General features: G+C 36.2%; 1 protein-coding gene across 2 annotated transcripts in view; it reads left to right on the forward strand.

Moving 5' to 3' along the window:
- The window catches only part of LOC104898847 (hypothetical protein), a 34597-nt gene extending 17165 nt beyond the window's left edge, over positions 1–17432 (forward strand). The window contains exons 6-13 of one of the 2 annotated variants that reach the window (XR_002040437.3): positions 4126–4212; positions 5517–5957; positions 6290–6454; positions 12618–12860; positions 13071–13186; positions 16069–16433; positions 16806–16997; positions 17081–17432. Coding sequence is in view for 1 of the 2 variants with exons in the window: in XM_019250817.3 (XP_019106362.1) it covers positions 4126–4212; positions 5517–5957; positions 6290–6454; positions 12618–12860; positions 13071–13186; positions 16069–16351 (1335 nt within the window). In the remaining variant the exon portion in view is untranslated. Of the gene's footprint in view, positions 1–4125; positions 4213–5516; positions 5958–6289; positions 6455–12617; positions 12861–13070; positions 13187–16068; positions 16650–16805; positions 16998–17080 lie in introns of those variants that run through there. The other variant, XM_019250817.3, reaches the window with a different exon arrangement.
- Positions 17433–20151: the final 2719 nt, after the last annotated feature.

Here is a 20151-nt window from a genome sequence, read left to right on the forward strand (position 1 = left end):
TCCTCCTCCTCAATGGGATCCTCCTCCTCAATGGGATCCTCCTCCTCAATGGGATCCTCTCCCTGAACAGGATTCTCATCCTCAACAGGGTCTTCATTCTCAGCAGGGTCCTCTCCCTCAACTGGTATATCCTCTAGTGGAGGTGGCTCATCATCATCATCCTCCCCATGTAACCCTGGTACAACCTGGACCCCACCCAACACTATAATGAAGGTCCTATTGTTCCTTTCATCATCAGAGACGTAAGTGACTGTCCTAAGATTCTGAAAGTCATCGGCTAATAACTCATCCTCAAATGGCTGGTATCTTGGCCTTTTTCCACAGGTGCTGATGGCGGTTCAGGTATGACCCCTGGGTTCTCAGAATTCCCATCTTAGGCCCTATTGCTCGAACTTTCCCTTCAGATGAAGTAGAAGGGTTTTGACCCCTGGTCTCACGAACCCTCCACTCATTCTCGCAGTATTTAAGGTCAGTGAGGAAGTGCTTTTCGGAAGGGAGGTTCTGGTATCCGTAGGTATGCTTATTCCTATTGAAATACCCTTCTGGAGTCCACATATCCCCATACCTACGATGAACAAATCTATATGGCTCTATATCTGGAACATAACGAAGCATGAAGTGTATCCTAGAGCCCTCAGATCGTAACCACTGTTCCCCTTGCATAATTCTGTAATCCATAGCAGACTTCATTTTAAAGAACCACATATCCCAGTCTTCCCCTACTTGTTTCATCAAAAAGTCCTACAGCCTATGTCGTGAACCATCTGGAAAGTAAAAACAAAATAGAATAGTCTAAGTTTTTGTAAAGAGGTAAATGCTCATTTTAACTTTGAAATCCACAAGTGAAATCAAGCTCATTCGATCAATAAAATAGTTTTTATACTTAAATAAGTTTTGAGTCTAATCAATTTAGACCTATCTTTGTACACTCTCTTAATCTAGTCACATTTGAAGATTTCAAGAATTTCACCATTTCAATTACACAGAGAGCACATACAAGTTCGAGATACAAACAAAGTGCAATGATAACATGCCTATGACTTAATGCACATGACATGATCTATATGCTCCTAGCCCATACTACCCGTTTTGAAATCGTTTCGAAAACGTCTTTGAAAATAGGAGCTTCTGGCTCTGAATCCAGTTTTGTAACACCCCCAAAATCCATACACGTCTAATGCTACGTCGCATCGACTTTGGGAGTGTTACCGCCGCGATGGAACGCAAGGCATAATTAGAAATACGGTAACTCAAATTCATTGTCTCAAAACCAAATTGCAGCGGAATAGAAAATGTAATTACAACTCGGGAATCATAGATGACCCCTCTTTATTCAAACTCAAACCATGTACAATGTTCTATAAAATTCATTAATGATCAAACCAAAAGTTAACTTCAAACTACAGTCTAGCCCCCATATGCTTGATGTCATGCAGCAGCACCAGCTCACCTAGTCTGCTCCCCATTGAAGTATCAATAGTTCATCACAGGACAACAAACACATAATAACACACAGAGTCAGCTATGCTGAGTACGTAATGAACCATTGAAACTATATGAACTAAATGATGCATACATTACAACTGTTATATGAACCTACGTTATCTCACATCCTTTAATCTTTCATTATTTGGCATCGAACGGGCACCGTCATCTTACTAGAATCATACGGGCTACTGAATCCTTAATAGACAACTTGGTCTATTAGATGAAATGCAAATACGGTTTTGTTCCGTCTCACACCCATCACCTTAGTATGCATACCCCCAAGATCGAACGGAACCTTCCGCCTACTTGAGTTATCAAAATATAAGGACACTACTGTCGTCACAGTAGGCCTGCGTAGGAGTGTAGGACAAGTCCTACACTCCCCCCATTGTTCTATACTTGTAGGGAGTCCAACTACAAGTATCGCCATAATCTTCTTTTATTACCAATCATTCTTTTATAACTTTAAGGAGTCATTTACATACTCTCTTAATTACCAAACTCAATCTTATCCCTAGTAACACTCTTGTTACTCTATAGATCAGATTAATAATGCTGATGTTACACTACGATAGAACTTCGCATTTCAATGCAACATATTTCAATGCATCATATTGATTTCACGTTATAAACGTCTAACCAAACAATCACAATCAAATGTTCCCTATCATGGTACTAGGTTCCAATAACATGAACTGCAACCTAAACATGATACTAAGCTTTGAAAGTAAACTGGTACGCGTACGTACCTTGTAAGGAGAATTTTCGCTGACTTAATAGAACGAGCCGCTTATGAAATTGGGACCTAAATCGTTAAAACAAAGCTTTAGTGTTACGTCCTTGATAACACTAACAACTACTACGTACTAAGACCATAACGATCTAACGATTCGAATTACGCAATAGTTAAAACCTTATTCAGAACTTTCGTTATAATTCTAATCTAGTGAATTTAACGTCTTTTAGAAGTCAGATATTAGTGAGTAACTAAGTTTTTAGTAACATTAGTCCACTATTTTACCAATCCAAAATGTCATAAGTCCAGCCTGTCTTATGTCCAAAAGTCAAGTCATATGTCCAAAAGGTAAGTCATATGTCCAAGAGTAAGTCATATGTCCAAAAGGTAAGTTCTGTCCAAAAGTAAGTTCCATGTCCAAAAGGTAATTCCATGTCCAAAGGTAGTCATAGTCCAAAGTTAGATTTCATGAAACAGGTTACTCATGAAACAATAATAACTGTAACTAATAATAAGACACACTTTTCCTACTTTCAACTTATTCCAATTACAAACCTAACCAGAATTTATACTTAAAACAGAACAATAACTTAATTAGTTAACAATCCAATAAATTACTAAACACTCTAATTATTAATTATAATTCAAACCTTTAACTACGAAACAGTAAATATAAGAATAATTAATAAACTGACATACTAAGTTAAGTACAAAATTATACCACTGACTTTCGCCGGCACAAAATTCCGGCGACGGAACTCCGGTGGCCTCTGCTGTCACGCACAGCGCGCTACTGTTTCGCACGACACACCCGTGCGGTCTCTGTCGCCCAAACTCACACACGCGACCCCGGTTCCTCGCGCACAACCCTCGAACACCGCGACCCTCGTCGCAGCACTCGAACCACACACACGCGCACGAACCCGCGGACGAAAGCCTCGACACACCCGCGCAAACCTTCGACACGCCCGACCGAAACCTGCCTGAAATCGCACAAACCTCGAGCCAAACCACGCGCAGCACCAACCTCGCGCGCGACACCACTCGCAGCACAACCCTTGCGCGCGCGACACCACTCGCAGCCTTCGTCGGAATTTTTCGCACGAAGCCAACGAAGAAAAGCAGTGAGAGAAACCCGAGCGAGAGAAGAGAAAATCTGAGAGGGAGAGAGAGAGATCCGAGAGAGAGAGAGAGAGAGAAAATTCTGAGAGAGAGAGAGGGGCAATTGACGGCTGAGGAGAGGGAGGAGAAAGGTTTAGGGTTTTCTGAAATTCCCTCTCCTTTCTTTTTATACTCCTTTCCAAAAGGTAGTAACCCTAGGTCAAGTGACGATTTGGTTATTCCTTTAAAACTCCGAAAATTCCTAACAAATTCATACTAACAATAATTTATTCCTATTAATTTGTAAATAAACTAAAATACCTTTTTATTAATTCTTTTATGTTTTCTTAATTAGTACGAAATTAGTATTAAAAATACGGAGTATTACACTAATAGTCATACTTGGTTCTTAGCATCCAACGGAAATAAAGCTTGAAACATCAGCAAAGTATTGCATGTACCAATTGTACGAAAATATAACAAGACTATTAATATTTCGCACATAACCTCTAATAATGATGATGCAAAACAAAGTTTAGTGAAGTAGAAATCCAATATAGTCCCTTTTATCTAAAAGGTCAAAGATTAATATGGAATTGTAATCTGCTGAACTGATAGACTATTTGATGAAAGCTAATGAGGTGAACTGTACTAATAAGAATATAATAGCTTCACGAAAGTTACCTTAGGTCAGCAAGTGCCATGTGGCTCTTCTTTTTTATCAGTGTTAGGATGACTTAGTTCTTTCAAAAGCTATTTCAAGTTGGTGCTGATCTCCGTTCTCAAATGATGTATTTCAGGTTGCATTCCTACGCTACACGCAACAGTGGAAGAAAAATGTTGTATTCTTGTTAAATAAAGCCGATCTGTACAGGAATGCCAGTGAGGTATTGTTGCATGTAATTCAGTATTTAATGTACCAAAAACCTAATTGGTGCTTAGTTTTAAGCCAAAAATATAGCTGGAGACAATACAACCAAGAATGTTGCCAATTTATTTTATTTTATTAAATCTTTGTTTTGAAAGGGGTTAAATTTTATTGATAGAACATGACAACCAGTAGAAGACGGCATGAGAAATCATAATCATTATAAAATGGTTAGTATAATTTAGGATTTCATTTTGTGTTATAGATTCTCCTCAGTTATGCAATGAGGATAGCTGATGCTTGATCAACATATTGACTAATGAGAACTGTTTAGACTTTAGAGCACCCTGATTCATGAGTGAAAAATGAGATTGTGAGGGCAATTTTAAATTTTGGACCCTTAACCATGAATGGAAATGAGATTGTTGGGTGATTGGGGGAAAATTTTGGGTTGGGACGATCGAAACCTTGATCAGGTGTGGGTGCGGGGCCCATTGCCTGATGTGGCAAACTTTTTTTTTTTTGCTTTTCTGCTTTTTGGCTGGAGCTGTGAGAGACGCTCCAGCCAAAACGCTGCGTTTAGGTTGGAAGAAAAGCAAAAAAAGTTGAGTTTGCCAGATTTTCTGATTTGCATCAAATTTTGACACTTCTCAAGTTCTGGCAGGAGAGAGAAAGAAACACAATTACAAATATTTAAAATGCAATATCTTAAAAAACGCAAAGCCAAAAAAATAAAATAAAACTTCCAATGGATCTATTTTTCCGAGCTCTACAAATAGAGACCCATCTTTTAAATATTTTGGGCAATTTTTTTTGTAGCTATTTACTAATTTCCTATAATTTTGCTTATTTTATATGAAATATCTTCCATTTTTACACTCCAAAAATAAATTAAACAATCTCTTTGAGAATTTAGTTTAGTTGATGATAAAAGCGCCAATTATGTATCTAATTTAATTAATCTATCAATTATTTATGGATATTTCATATTCTTAAGAAGTAAATAATAAAAATCTTGTATAATGGTGGTTGGGTGGGGTCAAAAAGTAAGAGAGAGAGGAAAAAGTAGTTGGGATGATCTTTTTTTGTTGTTTATGGCTAAGAGGATAGTTGGGAAAATATTGTGGGGTGATATATTTTAGAGAAAAAAAAGTTAGAGAGTGAGTGGGATGATCTTTTTTTAAGATCGTGAATGGTGATGCTCTTGAACTTGAGGGATTGTGAAAGGCAGTCGTAGTTGACTACTGTACATAGCATGCCTTTTCTATCAATTACCCAATATGTTTGAGGTGTAGTATAACAGTTTTTACAAACTTGATGCAGCTTGATGAAGCCATTACATTCGTAAGAGATAATGTGGGGAAGTTGCTGAATGTAGAACATGTAAAGCTATTTCCTGTATCTGCACGAGCTGCTCTTGAAGCAAAACTTGCAACCGCTGATTTTGAAACAGATCAACAGAATCTGTTAGCGTCTAAATACTACTACTCAAGCTCTCAGAGTTTTGATGAGTTTGAGAATTTCTTATATGATTTCATGGATGGTTCAACAACTGCTGGCCTTGAGAGGATGAAAATTAAGCTTCAAACACCTATAGCAATTGCCGAGCGACTATTGTCCTCCTGTCAGACACTGGTGACACAAGACTGCAGGTATGCCCAGAAGGACTTGATGTCAGTGAAGGAGTTAATTTGCAGTGTTCGGGATTATGGAACTAAAATGGAAAGCGAGAGCATGTCATGGAGGCGGCAAGTTTTCTCACAGGTATATGGAAGATTTAGATTAAAATTTAGCATTTGTTAAGCTTGACAGTTATTTTATTATCCATTGCATCAAGTCATCCAATTTGAGGTTTTAAAGCAACCACTATAGATTGAAGTGTGTATAATACAAATTGCTTTAGGTGTTGCCATGATTTTATAGTTTCCTTTAAATTTAAGTGAAAGCTTTAAGTGTGTAGATTCAAATGGAGCCTGGAGAATGTTTGAAAAGCGCACTTTGTTTGTGATCATATGCATATTTAGCTATCGTGATTCTTGAATATTATCTATTCGTGTGATGATAATTGATGCTTGTCTATAATTGTTTAATGTTAGGTTGGAAGTGCAAAAGAGCGTGCGTTGAAACTTGTGGAATCTACTCTCCAGCTGTCCAATTTGGATCTTGCTTTTGCAATGTTTTTTGGAGGAGAGAAGTCTACTTCAACGGCCACAAGGAGTATTCAAAATGACATTGTTACCCCTGCACTTGCTGATGTTCAAGTAAGTTAGAGCTCTAGTAACTATGCACCTGAATTCTTGGTCTTGACGTCAAGACGCTGTTTCTATGTGGAGCATTGATGCTTAATTGAAACGCAAAACTTTACTTAAAAACAAAGTAGGTTGGGTTCAGACTTCAATTACCAAATAAATCAACTGAAATCTAGGTCTCACATGCCTTGATCAAGGATCTTTAACTTCACTCATTGACTCAAATGGTCTTTCAAAGTCTCACTCATAACAACAAAATTTTGGAACATACCAAAGTTAATATCATAAGCACCGCAAAATAAGAATTTCATCCTGAAGCGTAAAATAGATGAAACTAACATCTCCGAATATTCGTAAATGAAAACAAGAATTAAGAAAATATCCTACTGTCCACGTTAGTCAAACCACTGCGCAAACTCTAAGTTGATTGAATTATACACTCTGCTGGTGCAGCCGCTCGACTCGAACCTAGCCATTTTCTTGACAGGCTAACTCAAACCTTAGTCGCTTTGCATGCTCAACGCCTAACACATATCCTTGATGGATTTGAGTCTGTGTCAGAGCTCTAATTTAGAGTCAATAAGGCATGAGGTTGAACAATTTTAGGCGAATTGAAAGAGAAGAGAACAACCCTAAGACCCCAATCCAGCAAGCACCTTAGGGACAGTGTCAAAATAGTAACAAATCTTGATTCCCTTCATCAAAGACTTGGTCAAAATTTTTATTTTTTTGAGATTTAACCTTTTGTAGTTTTAGATTGATTTTTTTCTTCTTATTATTACACGTATAAGTAATCGACAAACTGAAAAAAAGGGAAATTTTTTGAACAAATGGAACTTCTTGCATTCGAATTGATAGTAGTTGTACAGAAAAATGTAGATTCTGTTGTGTCATTCAGTACTATGAAGGAGTTTTCTTGTCCCACAATTTGGTGAAGCTGACACCCTGCTTAGGCTAACCCCATGTGATGCTCAACTATCCTAGGGCCAAAAATTCTTAGGTGGATGTGGCATGAAGCAAGAGTAGTTTTTTCTAGTCATACTCGTAGTAAGTGATTAGGCCATTTAGTCAAATACACCTAATTTGCTTTCAGTCCTTGACTGTGCCAAGTTATCACAGGGTTCTCCTCAAAGCAAATGAAATTGTGACAAGGGAAACAAATTGACCCATGCTTGAAACGACTAGAAAACAAAAGATATGATTTGGCCATACAACTTAGCTTACCAAAGGTTTCCTTAAATTGGTCATTTTGGGATTAAGGTTACATTTATAGAACCTAATTTCTGGAATGATATGACTTTGAAGGAATTGAGTTGGTAAGCCATTTATACAGGCTAAATCTGACTGAAGTAATTCCAAGCTCAGTTAAAACAGAGCATCTTCCTTAATCAAGCCAGAGGAAACTGATTTGACTCAATTTACGACAAAAGGAAAGATAGCCTGCACGGGATCCAGACTTGACTAAGTTGAAACTAAACGAAAACAAAAACAATTTGAACTTAAAGCCCATTTAAGGTTGAGGGAAGCTAATTTTTGATCAGCAGATTCAGCCCTGCACCATTAGCTACTTTGAGTGCCTACGCAAGAAAGCGGTTTCTATAACAATTAACAGCCCGAACTTTCTAGCCCACAGGAACTTGATCATACTGGAAAGTAGTAGCTGATTGTCTCTCAAAACATCACGACTTAAGCACAAGCCAATTAGCTTTAGTGTTACACACTGAGGTTTTTCCATGGACGAAATATCAGAAAACAAATTGAAAGAGGAAAGAAAATCACACTCTTTAACGGAAGTAATTTATTACTAACTTAGCAAATTATGTGTTAGGACTGGGACCAAATTATCTATAGAGGTGTTTTGCTTCCTAAGCTAATTAGACATAACATCAAGAAAATGAAACAGAAATTACCTAACCTGCAACCCTAAAGAACCGAGCTAAGAGATGTAGTGTCAGCAAGCTAGCTGCTCTACCTTCATGCAGCAGCTAGTGCCACATGCTCTATTTCTTCAGCTTATCATCACAGATTTGCATTTGGCTGCTGCTGCCTTCTCTGAAAGAAGTTCCAGATAGCATGTATCGTAGCAAAATGCCTAGAAATGTGTGCCATTTACTCAGCTCACCTAGTTAACCATGATTAGCCCTACTCATCCCGCATTAGCTTGACTTTATTAAAGTTTCAACCTATGTTACTTAGACTCAGCTAGGAGTGTCAGGCAGGCCTGTGTGTTCAATTGTTTGACACAACTATCTTGTAGAATTTCTGCAAAATTTTGCTCTAAAATGAAGTCCCCAAGTGTTATACCCTTGTCCTGGATGAGAACCTACATAGCTGATCATAAAAGGATTGGCATCCTGTGATGAACTGACATCACTAGGACAGATTAGAGAAGAAGATTAAGAAGTAAAATGGACTTGATTGATAGTTTTCTTGAAAAACAGTAAAAAAGTTGATAATTACAAGCTTTCGAGAGGCTTGTTCTCTCCCATTGAACTCTTAAAAGTTCACCCAAAATATACTCAATATTCAACATGCTTTCTCTCTCCCTATTCCATTCTATTTATAGAGATATTTACTCCCTAACTCCCTAGCTTATTCTTCAAGCTACTACTAAAATCTAACTAATTATTATAATACCAAAAGTACCCCTCTCCCTAGGTTGATTCATTACCTTACCGGCCGCCCAAACATTCACCTTGTCCTCAAGGTGGATAGTAATTTGCACTTAATTCCAAGCATTGTCCCCGATAGTCAATGTCCCACTTGTTGTCACCTTTGAATCCATATGTTTGTCTCTTCTCCTGTTCTTCTGCTAGCTTAGAGAAAAAATGGGCTACAGTGTGGTGAGAAAATTTGGATGAGATTAGGGATCGTTAGTATGGGTTGATTGGCTAGAAGAAGAGTGGAAAAATGATGGTTGATAAAATGGGTGTTGATTATAGCAAGGAAAGTCTTGGGCCTTAACCCATTGGGTCCGGTAAGGCTGTGAAAATCAAAAGGGTTATGTTTGGATGTCTGGGTGGAATTAATTGAACTTGGGTTGGCCTTACTTTTAAGCTGAGAATTAAAATATTTAGATTCTTGAACTTGGTTGGAGTAATTGGGCTTAGTTTGAAAAGGCCCAGTTGACATTACATCAGCAACTTTAATTAAGTTGTTGTGGATTTTCCCTTCACATTTAAATGCACGTGGTCCCAGTTGCTCTTTTCCCTTTGCACTGTAACCTGCTGACTCATCTACATGGCGATTTACAGTGTCACCCCTTCCACCATAATCCAGAGTTTCCACTTTCTTCTCCAAGGGTTTAGAGGTTTCGAGATTTCTCTGGTTCTCTGACTTTAACATAGAGTCTAGCATGAGGTCCCACCAAGTTCTATCTCCGACAAATTTTCCGGGAAGACCTCGGCGAGCGCTTCCAGTATGCTGAAAACAGGCATTCTCACCGGAATAATATCTAGATCTGCCTTTCGTGCCTTCTCGCCTGAGTTTGAGGCTGCGATTTAGATCGTCCCCGCCACCAGCACTTCCCTCTCAAATAATCCTCCCTTTAGATTGAGGTCATTTCTGAATCTACCACCAACAAGGACTCCATTAGATTGGCCGGCGAAACTACCATGTCCTCCGCCGGTGAATCCACCACCGAAATCTCCCTTTGCGAAATTCCTCCCTCTATCAGGTTGGCCTTCTCCCACAATATGACTTCGTCCCCTACCACCGGATACTCCATTTTTGTCATTGCACATATTTCCACCAAGACTACCAAACCCTGTCTTCTTCAGATCTGGTGTCTCACACACCGGTGACCACTTCCTTCTCTCAAGCTTAGGTGAGGATGATGTTAATTGATAATTTTCAATTACTTCCTCACCTGAAGGTTGGAAATCAGTGGTTGTTGACTTAACCTGGTGGCTGATTTCAGTTTCTTCCTCCGCCTTAGCTCTTCTCGGAGCAAGGCTAACTCCTGTCTGAGTGGAGCTAACGCCTTGCTGACAATTCCTTTGATGTCCTCGCACAGCGTCTTTGTAATCTCCTGCATTTTGGCTTCAAACTGTTGTGAAAACAGTTTGTTGTTCACCACCACCAAAGCTTCACGTTCAACAGTAGCTTGGCCACCGAGGACCGTACCGCTCTGATACCATTTGTGAAGAACTGACATCACTAGGACAGATTAGAGAAGAAGATTAAGAAGTAAAATGGACTTGATTGATAGTTTTCTTGAAAAACAGTAAAACAAGTTGATAATTACAAGCTTTCGAGAGGCTTGTTCTCTCCCATTGAACTCTTAAAAGTTCACCCAAAATATACTCAATATTCAACATGCTTTCTCTCTCCCTATTCCATTCTATTTATAGAGATATTTACTCCCTAACTCCCTAGCTTATTCTTCAAGCTACTACTAAAATCTAACTAATTATTATAATACCAAAAGTACCCCTCTCCCTAGGTTGATTCATTACACATCCCTCCATGAGGATATTCTGAACAACTCTTAGAATACAATTAAAGCCTTCCTGGAGAGTGGGGAAGAATTATACTTCCTCAATTTTTCTTAAATTTTACATATGGGCTTTGGCACATAAATCAAGGAAAGAGGAAAAGTGATGAAAATGGGACCACATGCCTAGAGGTGTGAGTTTGGTTATTGTTTTAAATGTGCCCCAAATCCAATCCAATTTGTAATTCCAAATCTAATCTGAAATACCATCAAGCCTAATATGATCCAATCCCAATTAGAGTTTCTTAGTTTGGATCTAATTAGGAGATCCAGATTATTAACTTTTGTTTTCTCGGAGGGCATAATGGCTACTAGACCTAACTTTCTGATTTGGAAACCCATTGCAAGCACATTGACCCATTAGCCTTAAGAAAAGTTGATTTCAACTTCCTAAAACATACTCCTCCGTCCTAGATTAGTTTCAACACTTTCCTTCTTTTATATGTCCTAGAATAGAATAGTTTGACCATTTCTATTTTGGAAGTGGCACCCCCTAATACTGTAATATTTGTTTCCAATTCCTTTGGCCCACCACACACTTTCTCTCTCTCTTGTAGTAAATTTTTTTTATCCCCCTCTTTATTTCCTTCAATATAACATGCCACAATCCCCTATCACATGTATATTTTCTATATAAAAAGAATTATTAACGACTCAGCAACCTATTTCCTAGAACTATGTGCCGTGATAACTAACAATACCTGAAATCTTAATAAGATTCGTAAAAGTTCACATTACATAATACAAGTCTTAAAGAGAAATCAATGAACTAAACTCAAATGTAAACATGACATTGATAGCAATAATACAAAATGTGAAGTAATGGTAAAGGGGATTAAATTTCAAATCTAAGTTTTACCCATGAGAAGGTCTAGATTAAATTTTAGTTTATTATGTTATTTAGTATTGAACATCTCAATCCCTATCCAATCCAAAATCTGATTTTCTATAAATTTGAGTCCAAATTCAATTTGAATTAGTAATTCGGCCATTGGTTGAACTTTGGTACACATGCCCGTGTTTATAGGAAAGGAAGACAGACAAAGAGCGGAAAATGTTTCCTAAAATGACATTGTGGCAAATTATTGTCAAACTTCCCATAAAGGGAATTGTAGCAATTAATAGAAATAATAGAGGAAGTATAAATTTAACCTGATCACCAAAGGATTTTACGCTGTTACTGATATTCGCTGGGAATGCATGGTGGATTGGGAAGGTATTAATCTGTTTTTGGAGACAAAAGACATGGATGAGATTTAAGGCGTCCGTCCTTTTAAACTAGATGTTCTATCATGTGCTGATGGTAGCTCAAGGAATGGAAATGCTGCTGAAAATAATTCCATGTGTCTGTCAGAGGGTAGTGTGTCAAAAGTCAAAACTCAAAGCCCTAGTGCTGCTTGACAAAGTATGTGTGAAGCTTTTTGGATCAAGCTGGCTAGAACATAGGCCGGTATCTCTTTGCTTAATTTATTTGTAGTATTGAGAAAAGATGAAATTGTGAATAGCAATTGGTGGGTGTGGCCTTCGAAAAGATTTTCTTAATTATGGTCAACATCGCTGTTTCAATGCTTTGTCATAAGAGAGGATCTGTCGTCTTGTTGTTTGCACTTCTTTTTCTCAAATTTAACTTCGCATGTTTTACACAAATAACAAATGTCTTTGTTTTGGTTTTAAAAACAGAGAATTCTTGGGGAATATACTTCATGGTTAAGAGAGAACAACATCCGTGAAGGTATGCGGTACAAGGAAACATTTGCGAAAAGATGGCCTTTACTTGTTGACTCACACAATCAGGCGGATTTTACCACCAATCTTCAGAATTGTTTAGCGCCGAGGGAAGTTGATACTCAGAGTTTAATATCAACAGGGAAGTTTAGCGCCACAACAGCATCAAAGTTGTTTGAGCAAGAAATTCGTCAAGTGGTGAGTGCAGTCCTCTATAAATGTCTTGCACTAAATTAGATTTTACTTATGGAATGAGTGAGCCAATGGTCCTCTTTACCTTGAATAGAATCCAATTTATAAGTATTGCCCACAAGGCCACATTTTCGTGTCCCATTTTTATGTACGGATTTATCTATCTTTCAACAAGTCAGTTATTTCTGTATTTGTTTCCCCCTTCCGTTTCTGCAGTTCTTTGGAGCTTTTGGAGGTCTGGGGGCTGCTGGTTTATCTGCTTCACTACTCACCTCAGTGCTGCCAACTACGTTAGAAGACCTTCTTGCACTCGGGCTTTGTTCTGCTGGCGGGTGATATACCTTTCCTCTATTTTATTTTGTGATTCCTCATTTTCAGCTGTTCACTTAGGCTTTGCTCGTTCTAGAATGAGATTAGGTTTAGTCTGGTCCCTTTTGGAGCATTTTTGATGTTCTGTATAGCTTATCAAAGTTCTATCATCAAATTTGATTAAACGAATTAGTTAATGTCAGCTTGTTAACTTATACTTCGGGAGTCGTAATAGAATTGTCCGTGTTTCTTTGAAAGAGATCCTACTTGTTTATTTCACTTAATTTATAACATGTTTGGTTCAACATTTTTGGGCTCCGAAAAACAGAATAAATTGCCTAATACCTACTCCTAGTGTTCTTGTTTGGTTCAACCTCTCTTCAATCCATTACGATGAGTTGGTGGTAATGGATTCCTAGCTTGTTTCCCCCCCCCCCCCCCCCCCCAAGTAACGAAATCCATTTCTTGGCGATAATGGTTGCCATTCCCTTTCTATTTTATTCTTGAACTAAACACTTAACAAAAGGTAGCAATTTTTGTTATCATTCTCCTCATCTATTTGATTCTATTCCCTTCCCGTTCCATGGGTTGAACCAAACAAGCACTTAGTTTAAAATGACTGCGACAAGCCAACTTCTCGAATCACCCATACCTTTTCCTCACAAAGTAATTGATACTACACATGATCGATCTAAACCAAACTACGATATAAAGTGAACTTATGGCATTGCATATAAAAGTGCTGTGATCTATTTTAAAATCTATGAGAAGTAAAAGGGAGTAAATTATAAAGGATAAATCGCATCTTACCACCTAGACTTTTCACGTTTTTAGAAACTCCCACCTTAATGATTTTTTTTTATAAATTTGCACCTACCATTTTCAATTTTATTAAAAACTCCCACCACTTAACGATTTTTGTTAAATTCCATTAACAAAACCGTTAAATGGGTCCCTCATATACATTTTGTTAACAAAATCGAACTTGAAATAGTTGCAAGTCTTTCCAAATAGTTATAATTCGTTCCAAACTTGCTCCAAAATTGTTGAGATTTTGCCCTTAAATTGATGAAATTGACTTTGATTTCAGCGTAAATTAATAATAAAATGCATATATGAGGTCTACTTAACGGTTTTGTTAACGAAATTTAACACAAATCGTTAAGTGGTGGGAGTTTTTAATAAAATTGGAAATGGTAGGTGGAAATTTATAAAAAAAATTCATTAAGGTGGGAGTTTCTAAAAACGTGAAAGGTTTAGGTGGTTTTGAACAAAAAATCCTTATATTTTGGATGATAATAATACTAACCCTTTTTATTATTATTGAATATTTATTTGTTTGCTTAGAAAAGAGATGCATGCTAAAAGAGAATAGAAGGTTATAACTTTACTTTTATGCAATGTTTTACTATAAAAAATTGAAAATACAAGGTCGTACAATGAAGCCCTAAATTTACCCTTCTCTTATTGCAAGAGATTTGAATTTATTGTGTATGGGCTGCAGGCTTAATCTAATTATATTATAACTTGGAGGGAGTATTTAATTGTAACATCCTAACTTCCAGTGTTTCATGCACAAGTGTGTCTTCCTAAATATTCAGCTTTTGATTACTGGGAATACTTCTCATTTCGAGTAGGAGGAAGTAAAAGGTGATCTTAACTTCGTTCAGCTTGTAGTAGCATGTAAGTAGAATAAAAGTTAACCTATTCCAGCTTATCACGTAATTAGTGGAAGAGGAGGCTAAGGTGTATGCTTGACCTGTTTTTCCAGTATCTTTCTCCACCAGTTTACAAGTTTGAAATGCTTAAGAATAGTTTCGACTGGTAATTGTTGATACTTCAGCTTCTAGGAGATCCCATGATTTGCTTTTCTCACTAAACAAAAGTAAACCTTTCGCAATGTGTTGGTAGGTCGTACTGATCGTTATTGATGATAATGACCTAACATTTAATTTCGTAAAGGTCACATGTCAAGGCTCATAGTAATAGAACTTCATACTCAAACATGTATTTTCTTCTCATATTTCCATTAGCTACTACCACATAATACCATCTGTAATTTGGTAATTCAAATTATGAGAAAGAGAAGGTTTTTAAGAATGAATAATATTACCATGGACATTGGGATGAGATTTTCTACGAATCTATTTTACCATTGTTACGTAATTTACTGTATGAGAATGACTATGGGAACGCAGTTAACTACATGTTTTCGTTAGATTAGTTCGAACACTTATTATGGAACATAGTTTTAGGAGACAAGTTGCTGAGTAGTTATCTAATGTAATTTATATAGAAGTTAGATATGATAGGATTTAGTGGAAAATTATTGTACTAAAGGCGAGAGAGTAGGGTATTTCTTGTGGTAAGAGAGAGAAAGAAAGTATTAAAATATTAGTGGTATTATTGCCAAATAGAAGTTTTTAAACTATTCTTGAACAAATGAAAAAGGAATGTATTGAAACTAATGTGGGATAGGAGTACCAGCATGTACCAATTCACCGTTTCCGGATCGCAGTTTGTCGGGGGAGTGGGTTGTTCAGTGAATTTGATTCTTTGATTCATTACAGTTACGGCTATCTAAGAATTTGAAGTTTTGCTTATTGCTAGATTGTTTTGGTATGGCTTTCCAGATTTGTTTGCAGAATGCACATACCTAATAAATATTGTAGTTTTTAGATGATTGAGAAAAAGTTGCTGGACAATCAACTGCCTAATAGAGAAAGAACAAGTTGTTACTTCATACTCCAAGTGACTATTCCATCACAGGTTTTAGAATTAAGCACTAGGCTAATTGCTATTGGTACAATTACGTATGTTAAAGCCCTTGGATCTTAATGCTTATCATCATGATTGTATGCTATCTGAATTGGTAGTAGCTAACACTTTCTCATTTTCTTGTCAGTTTGTTGGCCATATCAAATTTTCCAGCTCGTAGGCAAAAGGTTGTTGATAAAGTGAAAAGTATTGCAGATACTGTAGAACAAGAAATCGTGGAAGCCATGCAAAAGGATTTGTTGATGACAATCAAGAATATGGAAGACTTTGTATCACTTGTTGGCAAACCATATGAGGAGGCAGCGCAACAGAGATTAGATAAGTTACTGGATACTCAAGAACAACTGACTATTATTGAGAAAAAACTACAAACGTTACAGGTTGAACTTCAAAATTTCCATTTAACCTGAGCTGTTGAGGAGCAATCTCATTTTACCGATGGTGATCCAACTAAAGGAAAATCTTGCAGCATGAGAAAAAAAATAATGTATAGTAAGTAATTCATTGTGATCTATATGGCCTACAGTGTCAAATAGTGTTGTTTTTTCGTATAAACATATTGGTGGCTGTTCAAATATCAGAAATATGCATTAGTTGATTTCTTCCCATACATACTATTTGTCCCCAGAACATGCTTGAATGATGATATTGAGGTTCTAGCCTGTAAGCTTGCCATATTTTAAGGTTATCGTATGTTTTCTTTCCTGACTTTGAATCTTGACACGATTATACGCGTCAGTTTGGCATCAAAGGGTTTCAATGAAGTTTATTCCTTTGTTGTTTATAGTTTAGAACCTTTTCCCCGTGATATAAAAGAATTTGACTTGTTCCTTTGTGATTATTGGCCTATGCTATATGTGGCAGCTCTGCGACTCTGATGTTTATTATATACTGAAAGATAATGATGCTATATCCCTTAATAACGATGAGTGTTGATAATATTCTGATGATGATGCGGCCGGTGCGAGATTCGTCCACCATGGTGCAGTCAAGCTTCTGCTGCATTCCACTACATGTTTTTATAAAACCAAAAGAGTCCGAGGACCAGCCACCAGGGTATATCTTTATATGTTTCATTGTTATTGTTATTGTTATTTAACCAATCATCAGTTTGCTGACATCTATGCATTACTATGTAGTGTTGCGTTCATTCTTTAGTCTTACTGTGCGAAAGCTACATCTGAAATGTCATTGGGGGAGAAAAGGCAACACTTTGTTGTAGTCAAAAGCTTTAAACAAATTGCACGGAAGGATAATGGAGGCTTTGGAGTGCCTGTGTAAGCCATATGTATCCGATTCTTCCTTTATGTCTTCCTGGGTAAAAGGTCTACGAAAATAAAGATATTCTTGTATTCCCGGTGTTTGTCTTTTATCATTCTCACTTTTCTATGCGCGTTTTTCAATGTACATTTTCGAACTTAAATATCTTTCGTGATATATTAGTAAACATTATAACGATTGAATATTAATAAAAGTACTAATTGAGATGAATCAATAAGATCTCACATGACTATTATTTTTTCTTATAAATTGAAAAAAATTGAGAAGATTCTCTCTAAATATGAATAATGTCAAGAATGATGAAAAAAAGTAAAGAGGAAGTATAATGCATTAAAAACAAAATTTACATTGTATATAAATTGTAAAGCTGATAGCTAAGTCCAATATCCCTTTTGTAAAGCTTATAATTTATATACATGGGAGGATTTGGATGGAAAAAAAGAATAATTGAGCTGAAATGAATAATGATATATGAGAGTAAAAGTACTGTGTATAACAGGCCTAAGGGACGAAAAGTACATGGGAAATTATTTTGATTAATTTGCAAGATACTATTTCCTTGATTTGCTAGTGTGCATAAATTAATATTATGCTATTGCTAAAGATAGATTTTTGGAGCAAGTTCGATGGTTACGCTTCAAATTCTATACTAGCTATGCTCTTAGGGGCAAGGGCACATATTCGTGTAGCCTCCTTAATAACCTAGGCTTTTCAAAAAAAAAAAAGTACACTAGGCTTTTGTGTGTATGGTTTGTCCCCAATTGTTCAATCTTCGTCATCAACTATTTTAAAAAGGTTGTATTCACTGAACTGGCTAAAATTGCTTTATGTTAGTTAACCTAGGAGATATGATAATTATCTAAGTGCTAGATGTTAGCAGTAAATATCTAACATCTAGCAAGGAATAAAAAAGTAATAAAAGATCTCGTCAAAAAAAAAAGTAATAAAAGATAATATAGAAAAAATAAATTTATTTGTAAATTTTTATTTATTTTTTAATATATAAAAACTCTAGTTGAGTTGTATAAACATTAATTATTTTTCATGAAGACTATTTGTTAATTGTATAATACTATTTGTAGATACATCAACCCTATTTATAGCTGCATGAACAATATTTATTATCATTGCATTTTAAGGTCACTTTCTTATCTGACAGAGAGCTTTGCCTTTATTTTAATTCGGTTGCATAAACACTATTTGTATTTCATGAATTCTATTTGTTAGTTGCATAAATACTATTTGTAGTTACATGAACACAAGTTGTAGTTGCTTGAACACTATTCTTTAGCATCACATTTTCGAGGTCATTTTTTGTTTAACTGAGAGCTTTGTTTTTATTGTCCTTTGTACATTTATAAACTAGAATTTTTTGCACGCGATGCGTGCTTGAATTTTTTTTCGAAACAGAAACTCGATTTTCTTCGGCATAAGAGTCAAAATTTGAACATTTTAGGAAAAAAAATTATATATCATTGAAAATTTCAGAAAATGTCATTGCGAACATACTAATATTCTGGAAATGCGCGAATATTGTTAATCTAATCATGACCTATTAAGTTATTAGCGTTTTAAATTTATTTTAGTTTTTTCCCTCTTTTGTTTGGAGCTTCTCTTCTGAGTTATAAAAAATTTATTAGATCGTAGTATTGCATAGTTATAAGCCCATAATCGAATTCGCGCAACCTGTATGATATATGGCACGAAATATATTTTTTCCTTGATTGTGGCTGTGGGAACTGGATAGGGTAACATCTTTTTGAGGGAAAAATAGGAGGAATACAGTTTGCCAAATATAGGCAGCTCTTAAATTTAGCAAAGTCAAAAATACAAACACTATTTTGTAATTTAGAAAGAGAAGGGGGGCAAAATTGGCATTTCAAAAGAGGACACCATTGCTCCCCCTTCCCTTATATAATAGAGATTTATTCCTGCTAGATGTTTACTGAGATGTTCATCATTTCTTGTTAATCTAGATTATTCTGGCCACAAAAATTGGTGAATCTAAGATAAGTAGTATACATTCACATAATTTGGATAATCGAATATGGAAAAGTTTTGCCAAATTTATTTTTAGCTATTGATAGTTGTTTTACCCTGTAATTCAAAATGATAAAGCATTTGAAAGGATTTTTATGTAAATATCATTGTACATAAGGTGTTATAATTTATTTATCCAGCCACCCCTGCCTCTCTTTTCTCTCTAAAACCCTAACCTCTTCTACCCCTTCTTCGTAAGTTTAGGGGCTGTTATGGATGATTTCATCCATAGTAAGTCCCTTTTCATTTTTTATTTTCAGTTTTGAGTTCCTTTTGTTGTTTTGTTGAATAAATTAGTACTCTCTTTATGAGATTTTTTAAACCCTGTTATAGAGTTTTTGTCTCTGTTGTGGAGATCTCCTTCTCCCCTATGGGAGTAGTGAGTAGGGTTTTTTATTTTTAGATATGAGAAGTTGTTCTCATTGGTTGAAGTTCGAGACTCAACATGAAGGTATTGGAATCTCGGATGCGGTTAACATGACTCGATCAAGAATATTCTTCCAAAACTATGCTAGAATGATAAACTTCCTCATCAATAGCTGCTTGATTCAGCAAATACAAGGCGGTCGCACTATATTGCTCAATCTGGTTCATTGTAGTTTCTTCGAAAACGAATTTGATTTAACCTTGTTTAATTATATTTTGTTTTTCTTTAATATCTATTGTAAATGTTGTTTGTCCTTCAATTAATGAAATTTCTCCTTCAAAAAACATGTAGATACCATTGTATGTTGTTAGAGATGATTAAGGGATTAATCTCTAACACTTATTGGTGACTTGTCTAAAGTTATATGAGTAAGCCTATTAATACATGGCTTGTTAGATGAGAATGGGGTGTGGAAGAAAGGAAGAGAAGAGATTTGTGATGTGGTTCATCATTATTTTGAGG

The sequence above is a fragment of the Beta vulgaris genome, chromosome 7 (genome assembly GCF_026745355.1).
Source record: "Beta vulgaris subsp. vulgaris cultivar EL10 chromosome 7, EL10.2, whole genome shotgun sequence".
In the NCBI taxonomy this organism is placed as follows: domain Eukaryota; kingdom Viridiplantae; phylum Streptophyta; class Magnoliopsida; order Caryophyllales; family Amaranthaceae; genus Beta; species Beta vulgaris.